The sequence below is a fragment of the Stegostoma tigrinum genome, chromosome 6 (assembly GCF_030684315.1).
Source record: "Stegostoma tigrinum isolate sSteTig4 chromosome 6, sSteTig4.hap1, whole genome shotgun sequence".
Taxonomy (NCBI): domain Eukaryota; kingdom Metazoa; phylum Chordata; class Chondrichthyes; order Orectolobiformes; family Stegostomatidae; genus Stegostoma; species Stegostoma tigrinum.
Genome location: NC_081359.1, coordinates 80,237,689 through 80,256,308, shown reverse-complemented (window position 1 = coordinate 80,256,308; position 18,620 = coordinate 80,237,689). Strand labels below are relative to the sequence as shown.

Here is an 18,620-nt window from a genome sequence, read left to right as displayed (position 1 = left end):
TGCTGAACTCGTAGCCCAGAGATGAGGGTAATGTAAGATGTTGGATTAGATCTGTAGCGCGGGTTGTGGGTGTTGAGGTTGGTTGGCTCGCCGAGCTGGTTTGTTGTTCTGCAGACGTTTCCTTACCGTGCTTGGTAACATCATCAGTGCAGCCTCTGATGAAGCGTCGGAGTGGTTTCCTGCCTGGTTTTTAAACACTGTGGTCCATTGCGATGGATTGCCTCACTTCCGGGTTTCCTCCATAGTGGAGTGTATATGGGGTCGAGTTCAAAGTGTTTATTAATAACATGCTTCGTGGAGTGCCATGCTTCCAGGAATTCTCTGTCTAGCCTGTTCCAGGATCTTCGTGTTGGGGCTGACACTAACACCATCATCTCTGGGTATGCCTTTTTAGGGGGCTTGGTTAGCTCAGTTGGATGGCTGGTTTGCGATGCAGTGACACTACAATATGGGTTCAATTTCTGCACTGGCTGTGGCTACCACAAAGGACTCTCCTTCTTAACATCTCCTTTTGCCTGAGGCATTTTGAAGCATAAGGCGCAGAATGCGCCCTAGGGGAATTCAATGTTAGCAGCACTGGGGTGATCAAGCTTGCCAGGCCCTAAAGGACATATCTGCCATCTTGGCAGATGGTGAGGTAACCAACAAGAGGTAAAAGCATAGCCTGGGCAGTAATACTCATATTGGATGGACAAAGGAAAACAGAGGGTTTCTATTAACCCTCCATTGGAGCACTCACAAGAACCCCTGACAAAATTCCCAATCATGGTCCCTGCTCCTGATTATTATCCTTCATCTGTTCCTGGAATTTTTTTGTGGTGAGGGCTTAGTTATTATCCTTCCTGCGAGCAAATAATTTAGTTTAGGCACGTACATAAAAAACAATTGGCTGAATGAGTTATCAGGCATCTGCCAGCATTAGTGGGGCTGTTTCTCAGCAAGCATCAGGCCCTACTTGTTGTTTTGCCTGTGTGCTAATCAGATACAACCGACCCAAAATACACATGATCTGATAAGAATGAAACCCATCTGTGCTTCTGGGGGCAACTGTTTACATCAACCAAGGCTTTCCCTTGGCATAAGCATTGTCTGACAGGGCTTAGCTTCAAAAAATTAAGAAAAACGTGTACTTTAGACTAGAGAAGCCTTGAGCAAGAAGAATGGCTGCTCATGTTCAGAGTCTTTCACACTCTGTTGAAAAACAACAATGAAACAGACCTCAATTCTAATTCTCTGCTAACATCTGACAAATGATATGCTTAACCTCAGCATCACCCTAGTAAATGGGACCTAGGTTCTGCTCAGGACCTCCAATCTGAACAAGGAATCTCATTTCCCTAGGGTGCTGCACCAATTAAATATCTTCTAGTGTCTCAAAACCAAAATGAGCTAGGAGGGCTCGTTAGATCTCTCCTACTTCTTTGAAACTGCAAATCCTGATTTGAGAGTTTTCATTATTCTGAGGAGTCAAGAGGAAACTTTTGTATGATGTAAATGGTGTAACATACTGGACCTTATCTCCATAATTCTTTGCTTTCACTCCCAGAATGACATGAAAAATATTGCCCTTGAGTCTTCAGGGGAAGGAGAAAGGAAAAAAGAATAAAACAAGCGGTAGAAAGGAGGAGCTGTTGTACAATGTTAGTGAACTTTAACAGATGATAAATTACTTTTGCTTTAAATAAGAAGATCTATTCACAAATACATAACATTTCATATTTTAACCAGAATTTGAATCTAGGTGTAACAGTGGGTGATAAAGCAGATGGCGTCTACACCAATTTTGCCAATGGGGAAGATTTGGGAAACACAAATCAAAACCAAGAACCTTACTCCTCCAAGAGCCATGTTGTGTCTTCACAAGTAACAACATGCAACGACCTCAGGAATATCCATGACAACAGGCAGATCTCTTCAAAGAGTGTTTACAGCTTTGACATCCCAGAAAATGTAATGCCAGGTAATGTGATTAACTTCATGTGATAGTATGTTAACTTTCACAGGGCAGGAAAAGGAAAGATCTCAGCAGAACTGCATTGGAATAACGTGCTTTCTCAGCCCATGAAATAAATTTGTCTGAATAAAAGTGAAGCCATACCCAGGTAGTAAAAACTGTTTTAGTATCGGACTTTTCCGTAGATAATTAACTCACCCACTACTTCTGTCCTTGCAGCTGCATTTAGTATTCACGTGGATTTGGGCCTGTGTGGTGGAAAATTCTTTTAGGGGCTTGTGGGCTTGGCTGCACTGTCCCCATTTGGATGCAGATTGAAATGAGATCTATACGCTCAAGAAATAAATTACATTACCTGTAAATCACTGACTTTAATATACTGCGAAATATGGTGGTGAAACTGTATTTGAAATATTGAGTGAATGATATCAATGTATTGGTAAAGAGTTTGGAGAAGAATGAGGAAAATGGCTCCACGATTTTGGACTTCAAGTTGTTTAAATAAATTAACCTGTTGTTTTCATTATATAACAGATGATCACAAAAGGACCCATTCTGTTTATTCATAATGCTAAGAAAGAAATTTCTTACAAAAGTGAGGAGCTATTTGAGAAATTTTTAAAGATGCAAAGTTTAACATTCAAATGAGGTCAAACATGACAACATACGGTGTAGAACAGTACAGCACAGGAACAGTCCCCTTGGCCCACTATGTCTGTGCTGACCATGATGCTCTTTTAAACTAATCCCATCTGCCTGCAGATGATCTATATTCTCATAGTCCCTACCTCTTCAGCATTTCGATTGTATCTGCTTCAAACAGCTCCTCTGACAGCGCATTCCAGGCACCAATCACCATCTGTGTAGAAAACTTGCCTTGCACATCACCTTGAAACATTCCCCTCTTACCTTAAACCTAAGCCCCTTAGTATTTGACATTTCCACCCTGAGAAAAAGACTCTATCCATTGTATCCATGTCTCTCATAATTTTATGTACTTCTAAAAGGCCTCCCCTCAGCCTTCTATTCTTGAGAGAAAACAATCCAAGTTTGTCCAACCTTTCCTTACAGCTAATACTGTCCAATCCAGGCAATGTCCAGGTAAACCCTTTCCAGTACCTCTGCATCCTTCCTATAGTGTGGAGACAGAACTGCATACAGTGCTCCAAATGTGGTCTAACCTAAAGTTTTATGCAGCTGCAACATCACTTGCCAACTTTTACACTCAATTTCCTGACCAGTGAAGGCAAGCATGCACAAGCCTTCTTTACCACCTTATCCACTTATATTGCCATTTTCAGGGAACTATGGATGTGCACCCCACAATCCTTCTGTATATCAATGATTCTAATGGTCCTGCCAGTTATTACATTTTTTCTTCTTGCAGTTGACTTCCAAAATGCATATCCTCACATTTGTCTGGATGAATCCCCATCTGCTTATTCTCTGCCCGACTTTCCAGCTGATGTAATCTGTAGTATCCTTTGACAACCTTCCTCACTAACGACAGCTCCACCGAATTTCATGTTGTCTGCAAATGTACTAACGAGACCACCTACAATTTTATCTGTATACATATATATATTACTAACAACAGAGGTCCCAGCACTGATTCTTATGGAACACTGTTGGTCACAGATCTCCAGTCAAAAAAACACCTCTTCCTAACTATTTTCTGTTTTCTATGGCCTAGCCAATTTTGTATCCAACTTACGAACTCCCTGAGGATCCCATGTTACTTAATCTTCTGGACCAACCTTCTTTGAGGGGCCTTGTCAAATGGTTTTGTAAAGTCTGTGGAGACAACATCCCTACCCTCATCAATCACCTTGGTCACTTGCTCCAAAAGCTCAATCAAATTTATGAGACAAAACCTACCCATACAAAGCCATGCTGGCCATTCCTAATAAGCCCATTCTTTTCCAATTATGAGTAAATCCTGTCCCCAAGCACCTTCTTTAATAACTTCCTTATCACTGATGTAAGGCACACTGGTCTTTAATTTCCTGGATTATTCCTATTGCCCTTATTAAATTAAAGAAAACCAATGGCTATTTTCTAATTTTCTGGGACCTGGTCTGTGGTTAGAGAAGATACAAAGATCTCTGCCAAGTTCCCAGCTATCTCCTCCATTGCTTCCTCAGTGTCCTGGAATCTATCCCATCAAGCCTTGGGGGCTCACATACATTACTGTTTTTCAAGACACACAACACCTCCTCCTTCTTAATATCTACATATCCTAGAATATCAACATGTCCCTCCCTAATTTTAACATCATCTACGTCTTTGTCCTAATGAGAAGTACTCATTAAGGACTTCTGCCACTTTCTCTAGCTCCAAGCATAAATTCCCTCCTTTGTTCTTGGCTGGACCTACCCTTTCCCTATCGACCATCATGCTTCTAAAATATGTTTAAATGCCTTGAGATTCTCCTTACTCCCACTTGCCAAAGATATTTCATACCCCTTTTTAGTAGTCCTAATTCCATACTTAAGTTTTCTCCTGCTTCCTTTCTCATACTCAAGGGCCTTGCCTGATTTCAGTTTCCTAACCTTACATATGCTTCCTTTTCCTTTTTGATTAAACTTTCAATGTTGCTTGTCATCCAAAGTTCCAGGATGATTCCATCCTCATCTTTCATCCTTATAGGAACATTGCTGGTCATGAATACTGATCAACTGGTCTCTAAAGAATCTTTATGTGTCAGATGTGGGTTTACCCTCAAACAGTCACTGCTAATCTAATTTCTCCAGTTCCTGCCTAATACTCTTGTAATTAGCCTTCCCCCAATCTAACACTTTCACCTGAGGACAAATCTTCTCCTTATCAAAAACTATCTTAAAACTTGCAGAATTATGATCACTTCCCAAAGTTCTCCTCCACTGAGACTTCAATCACTTGGCCAAGCTCATTCCCAATAAAATGTCTTGTATGGTCTCTTCCCTAGTTGGAATATTTTCATATTCTTTAAAGAAACCTTCCTGCATGCAACTAACTAATTCTGCCCCAGCTAAACCCCTGGCACTAAGGGAGCCCTAGTGAATGCTGAAGAAGTTAAAATCACCCACCTCAACAGCCTTATTTTATTTACATCTTTTCATGATCTGCCTACATATCTTTCCTCCATCCCCTGCTAGCTCTTGGGAGGCTGGCAGTATAATTCCATTACAGTGGATCCATTGGATTCCATCACCACACACCCATCTCTCTTATTCCTCAGTTCTACCCATATGGCCTCGCTGGATAAGCCCTCCAAGACATCCACTCTTAGTGCAGCTGTCACATTCTCCTTTATCAATAATATAACTTCCTTTTGTGTCTTTATCATGCCTGAAACATCTAAAACCTGGAATGTTGAGCTGCCATGCTTTGAGTCATATAGCGCAGAAACAGGTTCTTTGGCCCACAATTTCTATATTGACCAACAAACACCAAGCTACACTAATCCCATTTCCCTGCACTTGGTCCATAGCCAACTATGCCTTGCATTTGAAGTGTTCATCCCGGTGTTTCTCAAATGTTGCAAATAATAGAATTTTCCTGGAGTGAATGAAATGGACACCTAGCAACTAATGATTTTCACTTTAAATTGATTTGTATATCTGGTCGAATGGGATTGAAGGTTTTAATGGCAACCGGAAGCAAACAAAATCAAATACTCTCAGGGTTACATCACTGTAGTTTAGAAGAATGAGGGGATATCCTATAGAAACCTTTTGAATTCTGACAGAACTGGACAGGTTAAATGCAAGAAGGATATTCCCGATTACTGGGGAGGCCAGAAGCAAGTCAAAGTTTAAGGACATGGCGAATTTTGGACTAAGATGAGGATAAATCTATTCACCTAGACACTGGTGACCCTGTGGAATTCATTGCCACAGAGAGTGGTTGAGTCCAAAACATGGGTTATTGTCAAGAAGGAGATATAGTTCTTAGGGTTAAAGGTGGTCAAAGGGCTTGGAACAAAAGTGGGAACAGGGTGCTGAGTTGGATAATTAGCCATGATCATATTAAAGGGTTGATCATGCTAGAAGAGTCAGTTGGCCTACTTCTGTTCCTGTTCTATACGTTTCTATGAATGCAATAATTCCTATCCACTATGGCTAAAGAATGCCACATGTCAAAAACAATTAGTCTAATTTCAATGATAGAGTTGATAGATGGATATTCTGGAATTCTGGTCAACAATCTTGAGACTGAAGTCTGTTCAGACAGACTTTTTTAATAAGATTCCCATAAACAGTTGATTAAATATGTGCAATAGCCTTTATCATGTTGCTGATTGTTCATGGCCTGTGGAAGGAGATCGACTGTACATTTTTTGTCATTCTACAAATCATGCAAAATTTTTTGTTTACTGTGATCTGTATAATTTGTGTTTTCAACCATCCAATTCTAATAGTGAGTGCTGGTGGCAAACTCATTGCCACATGTTGTTAAAGCATATATTTTAAAATGTCGGAAAATGTTTCCAACTGCATGATTCACTGAGAACTTTAAAAAGAAAGTTTCCTCAACTCAGATTTAATTTCACTTTACATTGGGTTAAAATAATGTGATCAATAATATGCCCAGCTATGGCATATTGCACCAAATGTACACTGAAACAGATGAATAGCTCTATCAGATGAAAGTATACGTTACATTTTCTCTTTTATTCAAACCAGGCACTGTGGTGGGCTTAGTAACAACTTCTGCTCCAAATCGTGGAGTCGATGACAAGGTGTACGCAATTCAAGAAGATGATGGGAATGGTCTCTTTGTTATTAATCCAGCTACCGGAAATTTTACTCTGACTCGTTCTTTAGACTTCGAGTCTGCAAAGTATTACATTCTCACTGTGAAAGTTTTGAATACAGATGAGCAATTCAGTCTGATTCGGGCTTACTTCAATGTGCTGGATATCAATGACAACCCTCCAGTGTTCCATCCTGATTCCTACAGTATTAACATAATGGAAAATGTCCCCATTGGCACCAGTATTTTAACCCTGAATGTAACTGATGCTGATGAAGGTAAGATATATAGAGGCTTCTTTCCCAAGGTTATTTGTCTTTCTACTCCATATGTCATTAATATATGTACCAGTGCACGAAGACAAATTTTGCAAGATACTTGTAACAAAGTTGTCGAGAGAGGGCAATAACATCAATAAATAATTGATGAAATGCATATAGTTTAAAATATTATAGCACATATGTTTTGGATAACAAAAGTTAATCCACAGCCTTTCTACATGCAGTATGGTTTGAATCAGTTTCTATTTCATATTCCAAAGTGATTCCTCATGCTGTGTTCTTCTGCTTCATCATTCATATGAGGCATATTGATGAACAATGTGTCAGCATACACAGAGGAATTTCAGAAAAGCCACAAAACACTCTTAACTTCTGATCAACATCTCCAGGAAGCCTCATCAAAGTCCAGACACCTTTTGATTAATTTATTTGTCAGATATCAATCACCTCATTTGTCACACTGTACTTTATTTTGTTATTCTTACATGGGATGTGGGTGTTGCTGGTAAGGCCAGCATTTGGTACCTATTACTAATTGCCCTTGAACTCAATGGTTTGCTAGGCTATTTCAGAGGACAGTTAAAACTCAAACACATTCTTCTGCATCTGAATCACATGTAGATCACACCTTGACCTACATGTAGGTCACGCAACAATTACAGATTTTCTTCCCTAAAGAACATTAGTGGTCATTATTACCGAAACCAGCTTTGAATTCCAGTTTTGTCAACTAAATTTACATTCTACCGTCTGACAAGTTAGGATTCAAATCCATTTTCCTATAGCACTCGCTTAGATCTCTGAATTACAAGCCTAGTGGCCTCATGAGGTCACCAAAGTCCCCATACTTTTTGTTAATAACCAATTAGTAAGACAGAGCATCCACTGAACTCCCCATCAAAATAATTCTACCCAATCAGTGACTTTTCCCTGTTTGAGAAAATCCTAATGGTGAAGCACTAAACCTTTGTTTCCCCAACCCCAAATAAGGCTAGCCAAAGATTGTATTGGTGACCTTCTCCTTACTGGAATGTTACCTGGCTTTGAGAAGCCATTTGTGATTTCTTTTCTAATGCAAGAAGAAAAATACTATTATTGTTGCTATGGAGCTGCTTCCAGAGATTCCATGGTAGAATAGACAAGATGCTCATCAAGGCCTGTGGGGATGACTTATTGACCATGTTAGTACTTAAAATCCACCCTCAATAGCAATCTTAGGGAAGACAAATGAAACATGCTGTCATTGTAAATTTTACCATAAAACGTTTAAACATTGACATTGTCAGGTCTGTGATGGTATAGTTCCAACAGTGATATCAAGATTGAGCTCAATGTGGAAACCTGCCAGTGACTCTGCTAACATTGTGGCTTGCATTCCACCTACTCTGTCAGAAATGCTATTCATGACAAATTCCAGTATATAAAAACCTTTTGGTCTCTTTGACAACAAAAAAATTGTTTAGTGCTTTTAACCAACTATGATGTCCCCAGAGTACTACACAGGAGTATTATCAAACAAAATATAAGAAAATATTCAGACACATTACTCAATGCTTCGCAGTGATCCACAAGTTTCTTGTCGTTTGTCACAAGAGGGTTGGAATATAAAAGCAGCGATGTGCTTCTGAGGCTTTATAAAGCTCTAGATGGCCCCATTTAGACTACTGTGTCCAATTTTGGGCCCCACACCTCAGGAAAGACATACTAGCCCTGGAGAGTGTCCAGCGGAGATTCACACGGATGATCCCTGGAATGGTAGGTTCAATGTATGATGAACAGCTAAGGATCCTGGGATTGTACTTATTAGAGTTTAGGAGGTTGAGGGGAGATCTAATAAAAACTTACAAGATACTGTATGGTTTAGAAGGGGTGGATTCTAGGAAGTTGTTTCCATTAGGCGGGGAGACTAGGCACAGCCTTAAAATTAGAGGGGGTAAATTTAAAACTGAAATGAGATGACATTTCTTCAGCCAGAGAGTGGTGGGTTTGTGGAATTCATTGCCGCAGAGTGCAGTGGAGGCCGGGATATTGGATGCCTTCAAGGCAGAGATCGACAAATTCTTGATCTCAGAAGGAATCAAGGGCTACGGGGAGAGTGCAGGGAAGTAGTGTTGAAATGCCCATCAGCCATGATTTAAATGGTGGAGTGGACTTGATAGGCCGAATGGCCTTACTTCCACTCCTCTGTATTATGGTCTTATGGGTCTTATAGTCTTGATATGATTGGGATTTTATTGTAATTATATGATAATGGTAAGAATACCTCAACCACTTGGAGGCCACCTGGCAGGTTCAGTTGAGGCATTTAAGAAGGAATTGGAACATTACATTAAAAGGGAGAACCTGTAGGGTAGAGAGAGAAGTTAGGAAAATAGCTCCAGGTGAATTTCTCATTCATAGAGCCAGTGCAGAAATAATAGGTTGAATGACATTTTTAAAAATTCTTTCATGGGGCATGGGTATCACTGGCTGGGTCAGCAAATATTGCTCATCTCTTGTTGCCCTTGAGAAGGTGGTGGTGAGCTGCCTTCTTGAGCTGCTGCTTACCACATGCTGTAAGTGGACCCACAATACCATTAGGAAGGAAATTCTAGAGTTTTGACCCAATACGAGTAAAGAAACAGCGATATATTTCCAAGTTTAGATGATGAGAGGCTTGGAGGGGAATTTCCAGGTGGTGGTGCCCCCATGTATCTGCTGCACTTGAACTCCTAGATGGTATTGTTTGTGGGTTTGGAAGGTGCTATTTAAGGAGCCTTAATAAATTTTTGCAGTGCATCTTGTAGATGGTACACACTGCAGCTACTGAGAATTGATTGTGGAAGAAGTGGATGTGATGCCAATTTGTCATGGATAGTGTCAAGCATCTTGGGTGTTGTTGGAGCTGCTAACCCTAACCCATCCAGGCAAGTGGGTAGTATTCCATCACACTCCTGACTTATACATTGTGCATGTTGGACAAACTTTGGAGTGTTAGGAGGTAAGCTAATTACTGCAGAATTCCTCGTCTCCGACCTGCTCTTTTGTCACTGTATATACATGATTAGTCCAGTTGAGTTTCAGATTAATGGTAATGATTAGGATATTGATTGTGTGTGGGATTCAGTAATGGTAACACCATAGAATGTCAACGGATGATAGTTCAATTCTCTCCTGTTGGAGATAGTCATTGTCTTGTATTTGCTTGGCAGATGTTACTTGCCAATTTCAGGTAAGATTGTGTATTGTTCAGATCTTGTTGCATTTCGATATGGACTTCTTCAGTGTCTAAGGAGTAGCGAATGGTGCTGAATATTGTGCAATCATCAGTGAACGTCCCCACTTCTGACCTTATGATGCAGGGAATGTCATTGATGAAGCACCAACCTGTGAAACCAATCTGAAGCCCATCTAACCCAACACCATCATCTCTCCATGCTTTAGCAATTCTGTGGTCAAAGTGGTAGATCTTAAGGAGTGTCTTAAATATGGAATTCCTGATTCTGGTGCCATGGCATCTGAAGGCAGGGCTGCCAATAACAATGCAAATAAAATTTTTAATGTTCAGGCCAGAGGCCAGATTTGGAGGAGTGCAGATATTTCAAAGCATTGCGAGGCTGAACTTACAGAGTCTGGAGTAGTGATACCATGGAAGAATTTGAAAACAAGACTGAGAATTTTACAATCAAGGCACATCTGAATCATGTGCAATGATAGGGGAGCAGCACTCTGTGAGAGAAAGGAGATGTGCAGCAGAATTTGGATAGCCTGAAGTTTGTTTAGGGTGGAAGATGGGAGACAAGGGAGCATTGCAATAGTCATGCCTAGAAGTAACAAAGACACGAATGAGGGTTTCAGCAACAAATTAACTGAGGAAGAGTTGATACTGAGTAATATAATGGAGATAGGAATAGGAGATGGAGAGAATATTCATTCCAGGGGCAAACACAACATGAACTTTATGAAAAATCTTGAGGTCCATCACTATTCCCATGCTAAATCCTAAAGTAGACCTAGTTCTGTAGGTGAGACCAAGCATACCTGTGCAAATTACCTGACTAAAGGCTGACATGCAAGATTTCCTGATTTAGGGTGATAAATAGGAACTCCCTATCTCATTATGTTGACAAAATTACTAAGGAGGGTACAGACATTGTAAAGACTTGCATCAAAGGTAGGGCTGAGTTTGGGTGTCTGTTTGGCTCAATGATGGCACTGCAAAATATGAACTAAGCACTTTCTGGCTTCAAGATACACTGGAAGGCCTTGAGTTTAGTTTAGTGCAGTGGTGAGAATGTGCAGCAGAAGTGAATCATGGAATCATAGAATCCCTACAACGTGGAATGTACAAATTTTTCATGAAAGATATTAAATTATGGCATTTTCTGACCTTTTGGGTCCAAAGAAGATCTCACAAAGTACAATGAGAATTTTTTTTCTGTGCCCTCTTACTTACCCCTCTTCCTGTACTCCCAAAACAAACTAACTACTCATTTCACTCACAGCTGCCAGTGGGTACTGTTCTTTCTAAATTTGTCTGTCATGATAACTAAAATGTGGCTTTGTAATCAATGTATTTGGTACAAGGTGCTTCCTATACCCTGAAGAATTTATTTTACAAAAGTGTAACTTCTTCTGCTAATAGCTGTAGGGAAATTCCCTTTCTCTGGCCTTGAGCAATGGCAAGGTAGGTAGAAAAATACGGAGAGAATGAAAAAAAAATCAGAAAATTCAAATTTCTGTAATTTTCAATTCAAACCTTGAATGATCACTTTGGACTTTGCCAATGAATGGCAACCATCTTATAGCCATGTCCCAACTTGTCTAATTTCTACAGCAGTTGAAGACAGAATTTAATCCTGAAAAGTGAGCAATGATGCATTTTGGGAGGATTAACAGTTCAAGAAAGTACTCTAAGAACGACCAGACCCTGGCTAGTACGGAGGATCAGCAGCAGCTTGGTGTGCACACCCAAAGTATGTCAGGGCAGGTGGTAAAGGGATATGTGGGAGACTAGCTTTTATTGTCTGAGGCACTGAATACAGGAGCAAGGGGGTTACGGTGGAACTGTAAATGACAATGGTTAGGCCACAGCTGGAATACTGTATGCAAATGCTGTCAACACACTATATGAAGATATGATTGAACTGGAGAGGGATCAGAGGAGGTATATCTGGATATAGCCATGGCTGGAGCTAGTCAGATAAGAAGAGACACAAGATAGACTTGGATTGTTCTCCTTAGCGCAGAGAAGGCTGAGGTGGAGACCTGATTGAAATATACAAAATTTTGATGGGAATAAGTAGGATAAATAAGCATAGACCTTTCACCTTACTAAAGGAGCCAGTTTCCATAGGACATAGATTTAAGGTAGGGGGCAGGAAATTTTAGAGGGGATTTAAAGAGAATTTATTTTCAGCCAGGTGGTGGTGGATGTTTGGAACCCAATACCTGAAAGGGTAGTAGAGGCAAGAGCCATCACAATTTTTGAGGAGCATTTAGATGAATGTTTGAAATACTATAGTCAAGCAATGGCCAGGAGCTGGGAAACGGGATGAAAGTAAATAGGTGATGGGCTGAAGACTGTCTTTCTGTTCTGAAATTTCCATGACTCTGTGACTCTATGGCTCTTCCAATTCCAATCTCCTTCCCCGTGGAATTCAATGGCACAAAATCCTGACATGTCATTCAGAGTGGGTAGCTAGTGGTTGCAGTTGACGGAAACGTTACCCTGGCCTTCACCCAGCCACCTCTTCAAAACCATGTTACTGCTTGCTCCGTAAACCATTACGTTTCTCAATGCTTCATTCACTCAGACCATATCAGCTTCGGCAAACCACCAGCCTCAGCACAGTACCAGGCCTGCTTGCAGTCCAATTCCAATTCAAAGCAGCCATTTAACAACTTACTTTGGAACTCAGACACACCGAGGACTAGCATGGTTCTGCCAGGTCGCTTTAAATGCCGGGACATACATGCATTTAATGCAACTCCACAAAATGCATCTTATGGCTCTTAGCTTGCTTTCATTGTGCTCACTCACTTTATGTTTACTTGGAGATTGCTAGACTCTGTATACATCACATTGGTACTTATTGAACAGGCTGTTCAGTGCCACTTGCCAGCCTCTGTGGTTTGCTCTGGCACTGGGCTATGCCACTGTGTCATATCTGGCAGCATTTGGCACAAACGTACGTGGCAAACATAATGCACATGCTGCAAGCAAATGACCATGTGTGAAAGTTAAAGGGTAGCTGTGCCTTACAGGGCAAAGGGTGATTATAGTCAGTCAAGGTGTACAACTACTGCAAGTGAAGGGGCACATCCAATTCCAGCTCAGAGGATTGGACACAGTCAGGCATATAAACTTAGCAGAGTCCAGAATCCACGTTCTTGCAGGTTTGGGCCTGGGTTATTGTCAGACCAGCAGGTCATGAGCAACCACTGCAGGGATAATAGGCAGGTTAGCTAGTATGCTCGAAAATCACACAGCACCGGGTTAAAGTCCAACAGTTTTATTTGAAAACACAAGCTTTCAAAGCTTTGCTCTTTCCAAATTTGTAGTGTGGAAGAGAAGGCGTACTGACGTAGACTTTATTACCGAGGGTAAGGTAATAACCCTCAAAATAGCTCGCTGACTGCCTCCAGTTTAATCCTTATCAGTTAGAAAGGAGATGCAGGTTTCTATTGATTGAAATGCAAATCTCGAAATTTCTTTAAAGTCATTCTTCCGGGATAACTAAAGGTTTTATTGATGACATCTCAGTTTGGACAATGCATTTTAGGTGTGAGGCCTTGTTTCGAATCTGTCTCTGTTTTAATCTGAAGTCAGGCTGGTTTTATTTTTTGAACAAAGTAGAATTGTTCTGCAACTACACAAACACCCTGAATGAAATAATTGACCCTACTGTCTGTGTGTGTGTGTGTGTGTGTGTGTGTGTGTGTGTGTGTGTGTGTGTGTGTGTGTGAGAAAGTATACAGTGTGGTAGTGGGGTCATCTATAGTGCAACATGAACCCAAAATCCTGGTTGAGGCTGACCTTATGGGTACTGAACTTGGCTGTCAGCCTCTGCTCAGCGACGCTGCATTGTTGTGTATCCCAAAGTCTGCCTTGGAGGATGCTTACCCAAAGATCAGAGGCTGAATGCCCTTGACCGCTGAAGTGCTCCCCCACTGGGAGGGAACACCCCTGTCTGATGATAGTTGCGTGGTGTCCATTCTTTTGTGGTCATAGTGTCTGCATAGTCTTGCTGATATATCAAGCCTCGGGGCATCCTTACCTGCAGTGTATGATATAGACAACTTTGGCCAAGTTACATGAGTATCTGCCATGCACGTGGTAGGTGGTGTTCCCCCGTGTGATGGTAGTGTCCATGTCAACGATCTGATATGTCTTGCAGAGGTTGCCAATGACAGGGTTGTATAAAGTTGTGATTGATGTCATCCTGAAGCCTGGGTAGTTTGCTGAAAATAATGGTCTGTTTAAGGTTTGGCGGTTATTTGAAGGCGAGAAGTCGGGGTATAGGGAAGATCATGGCAAAGTGCTCATCATAAATAATGTGTTAAAGTCTGTGAAGAACATGGTGTAGCTTCTCTGCTCCCGGGAAGTACTGGATGATGAAGGGTAGTCTATTGGACACAACTCATGTCTGTCTTCTGAGGAGGTCTTTACAGTTTTTTGCTGTGGCACATTGGAGCTGGTGATCAATGATTTGAGCATCATATGCCATTCCTTATGAGGGCATCCAGTACTTCCCGGGAGCAGAGAAACTACGCCATGCTCTTCACAGCCTTCAACACATTATCAATGATGATGAGCATCTCACCACAATCTTCCCCACGCCTCTATTTCTCACCTTCAAACAAGGGCCAAATCTTAAATAGACTATTGTTCGCAGCAAAGTATGCAGCCTTCGCGACAACATTGACTACACCATTCAACCCGGCCTTGGTAACCTCTGCAAGACATGTCGGATCATCAAAATGGACACCACCATCACACATGGGAACACCACCCACCATGGGCGCAGCAGATACACATGTGACTTGTCCAACACTGTCTATCCCATACACTGCCGGCAATGATGCCCCGAGGTGAGACCATATAGCTGCTATGACAGCAGATGAAAGGACGCCATGCAACAATTGCCAGACAGGAATGTTCCCTCTCAGTCGGGGACACATCAGCAGTCGAGGGCATTTGACCTTGGATCTTTGGGTAAATGTCCTTTGGGATACACAACAATGCAGACTCCAAGTTAAGACAGAGACAGATTTAAACAAGGCCTCACACCTAAAATGCATTGTCTGACCTGAGATGTTACCTCTCATATACATTGATAAAACCTTTAGTTATCTCGCAACAATGACTTGAAAGAAATTCTGGGATTTGCATTTTAATCAATAGAAACATTTCCTACTGGATGCGGTCAGCAGCAAGCCATTTTTAGGGTTGTTACCTTTCTGCTTATAAATTCGGTGTTGGTATAACTCCTCTTCTACACTACAGCTAAAGAAAGAGCAGAGCTTAAAAAGCTAGTGTTTTCAAATAAACCTGTTGGCCTATAATCTGGTGTTGTGTGACTTTTGACCTTGTCCACGCCAGTCCAACACCGGCACCTCCACATCATGCTGTGAAAACATCAGACTGGAGCGTAACCCACAGTCAGTCCTGCGTGTCTGGCAAGTAACGGTCAAGGACATTATTTGGGAAAGTGCATGGCATCTTAGGAAAATGGACAACTCATGTCTGAGGATGGGCTCCGTGGTTACTGGGTCACTAACGTAAAAGTGATAGGATGGGGCAGCGGGGGATAGTATTCTATGGACTCATAATGAATAGGGTAGGACTGGATGCTCCAGAAGGGAGACGACTCACATGGGCCCAAATACCTCTGGAAGGTATAGGACCAACAGGAACATGAACATTTCCATGGTCATGGGCTCTGGAGGTAAATTAGGCACATGAACAGTTTTATATCTTGGAAACAGAAATAGAAGGAGGCCGAAATTGGGGCCAGAGAGACTGGGAATATGAAGGGTGGAGGAAGTTCATGCATCACTGGCAGATCCTGCAAGTTCCTCACACTGAGATGAAATGGGAACCTTGACACATTGGATTGAAAGTCAGTTGCATAACAACTCTCAGAATGACTGACATCGCATGCAGAGTAGACAAATTAAGGCACAATTTCTTCAGAAAAAAAACCTTTGGAATTTGAGGCCCTGTGAGGGAAAATTGCAGCAATCATGTCTGCAGTGATTCAGTAATGCAACCCATCTGGCTTCAATTTGCATACATTCATTGTCAAAAAGGGCTCTTTTGTTGCAGTGGCCATACCCCTGTCTCTGAGCAAGGAGGATCAAGCTCACATGTGAGTCATAACATTTCTGATCAGGTTGATTAAAAAATATCTAGATCATCTATTAACCCAGAATGCACATTCAGGACAATAGCCTTCAGCAATCATGACCATTCCACTGTATGTACTACTCACCTCCTTACCATATCAGCTAAGCAAATGGAATCAGACAAAGGCTGTTAAACATCTGAGTTTCCAGTTCACACATACATCTTATAGTTAGCACTGGAAGACGACACATCACAGTTGTCACATTGAACTGTAGGTGCTCAAGGACACGGTCTGCGAAAGGCAGCCTTTTTTGAGGGATGGGAGATGTTATCTCAATAGCATCAATTTGTGGCATGATGGCTCAGTGGTTAGCACTGCTGTCTTTGCATGTATCTTTATTCTATAGTGTACTAAATTGCTGTGCCAGGGACCGGGGTTCAATTCCAGCCTTGGGTAACTATCTGTGTGGAGTTTGCACGTTCGCTCCATGTCAGCGTGGGTTTCGTCCGGGTGCTCCAGTTTCGCCCCACAGTCCAAAGATGTGCAGGTTAGGTGGATTGGTCATGCTAAATTGCCCACAGTGCCCAGGGATGTTTAGGTTAGGTGAGTTAGGCATGGGAACTTAGGGGAATGTGTCTGGGTAAGCTGTTTGGAGGGGCGGTGTGGACTTGTTGGGCCAAATGGCCTGTTTCCTCTCTGTAGGGATTCTATGATCTATGAGCTTACCGACAGAATTCCATTTCCCTCATGTATCATGAAAAGTCTAGTTGTGCAACGTTTGTTTGGATATGACACCCCCTCAGGGCTCTTTATGTAGGCCTGACAATGACCTCCTTGGGAAGCCTACATGTCACACTGTGTAAGGGTAAGGCATTGGGCTTCATTGTGATGACGTGAGGGACCAGGAGTTACTTCAATAAAATTCAATTATTTTTCTGACATTCCTCACAGATTATCTTCCCACACACTTCATATGGTGATCCCTGCGGCTACGGTGCTTGTGGTCTACTTTCAACTCGGATACATTGTAAATGAAGAGAGGGATTATTTTGTCAGGGAGGTCAGCAAGAACAGTGACCTCCAGCAGCTGCTCCCTAGCCTCCAAAGGCAGTGGTAGCAAGTATAGACAGGGGGAGAAAGATGAGACCCTGCACCCACAGGCCTCGCTGTCACTTTCTTCAACCCTCTGAATGATAATGTAGGCACTGATTAAGGATGTCCCAGCTATTTCACCAAACTGTGTCATCTGCTGGAGGAGGATGTGCAGTCAAAAGGACTGTTTGGCAAACCTATCCCACTATGAACGGCACACCCACCTCCCCCCACCATTGTTTTGAGACCAATAGATTTCCAGGCTGCAGAGTTGGCCAACTGAAAAGGCTTCCTCCTCCATCAATGTTCAAATTATGTGACCATCAAAGTCAAATTTTTGAGGCCTGAATTAGATACTTCAGGGCTGTCTAATGCCCTTAGGCCACACAAACATTTCTTCTGGGAGGTAACAGGTCATAGATATCTGCAGCACAGAAAAGACTCCAGCCCATTGTGTCCCTGCTGACCAAAAACAACTATCTAATTAATCTAATCCCATTTTTCAGTCTTGGCCCACAACCTTGTAAGCATTGATATCGCAAGTGCACACCTAAATGCTTTTTAAATGTTACAAGGCTTTCGGCCCCTACCACCCTTATCAACAGTGAGTTTGAGATCCGTGCCTCATTCTGGGTGAGAATGTTTTTCCTCATGTCCCATCTAATTCTTCTGACTCTTAACGTAAATCTGTGTCCCCCTAGTCATTGATCCCTCTCGCACGGGTAAAAGCTCCTTCCTGTCTACTCCACCTATGCCCCTCGTGTACCTTCTCCAAACATGGATCATGAAACCGTTATGTAACCATCAGTCTGATGCTGGATGAAGATACAATGCTGCTCATGCTTTCAGCAGGACCTTAGTAGAACAGAGCATAGGCCTCTTTAAGATGGGGTTTGATCTTGACTGATCTGGTAGAGCTTTGCAGCATAGTCCAGAAAAGGTATCCTGCATCATTGGCACATCCTTCAGAACTGGAGCTAACAAAGTGGGGATATCCTGGATGCAGCTGAAATCTTCTGAGGCTGGAATCACTGAGCTTGAGAGGCCAGAGATAACCTTATTGTAATTTCCTTTCAGGATTTGGACTTTATTTAATCATCTAATGTTCTGTGGATAATCTAGCAAGCAGCCCCCGCTGAGGATATGTGGGCCTTACTTCTTATCAGTCTTTGACCTTCTAATTTGCCAAATAAATGACTCATCATTCACCTGATTGCATGCTTG

General features: G+C 41.9%; 1 protein-coding gene across 1 annotated transcript in view; it reads left to right on the top strand.

The window, feature by feature from the left end:
* The first annotated feature begins 1,567 nt into the window (after window positions 1-1,567).
* The window catches only part of LOC125453053 (protocadherin Fat 4), a 124,344-nt gene continuing 107,291 nt past the window's right edge, over window positions 1,568-18,620 (top strand). Inside the window, exons 1-3 of the mRNA XM_059646969.1 lie at window positions 1,568-1,640; window positions 1,729-1,960; window positions 6,622-6,969. Of these exons, the coding sequence (XP_059502952.1) occupies window positions 1,954-1,960; window positions 6,622-6,969 (355 nt within the window). The 5' untranslated portion in view covers window positions 1,568-1,640; window positions 1,729-1,953. The remainder of the gene's footprint in view (window positions 1,641-1,728; window positions 1,961-6,621; window positions 6,970-18,620) is intronic.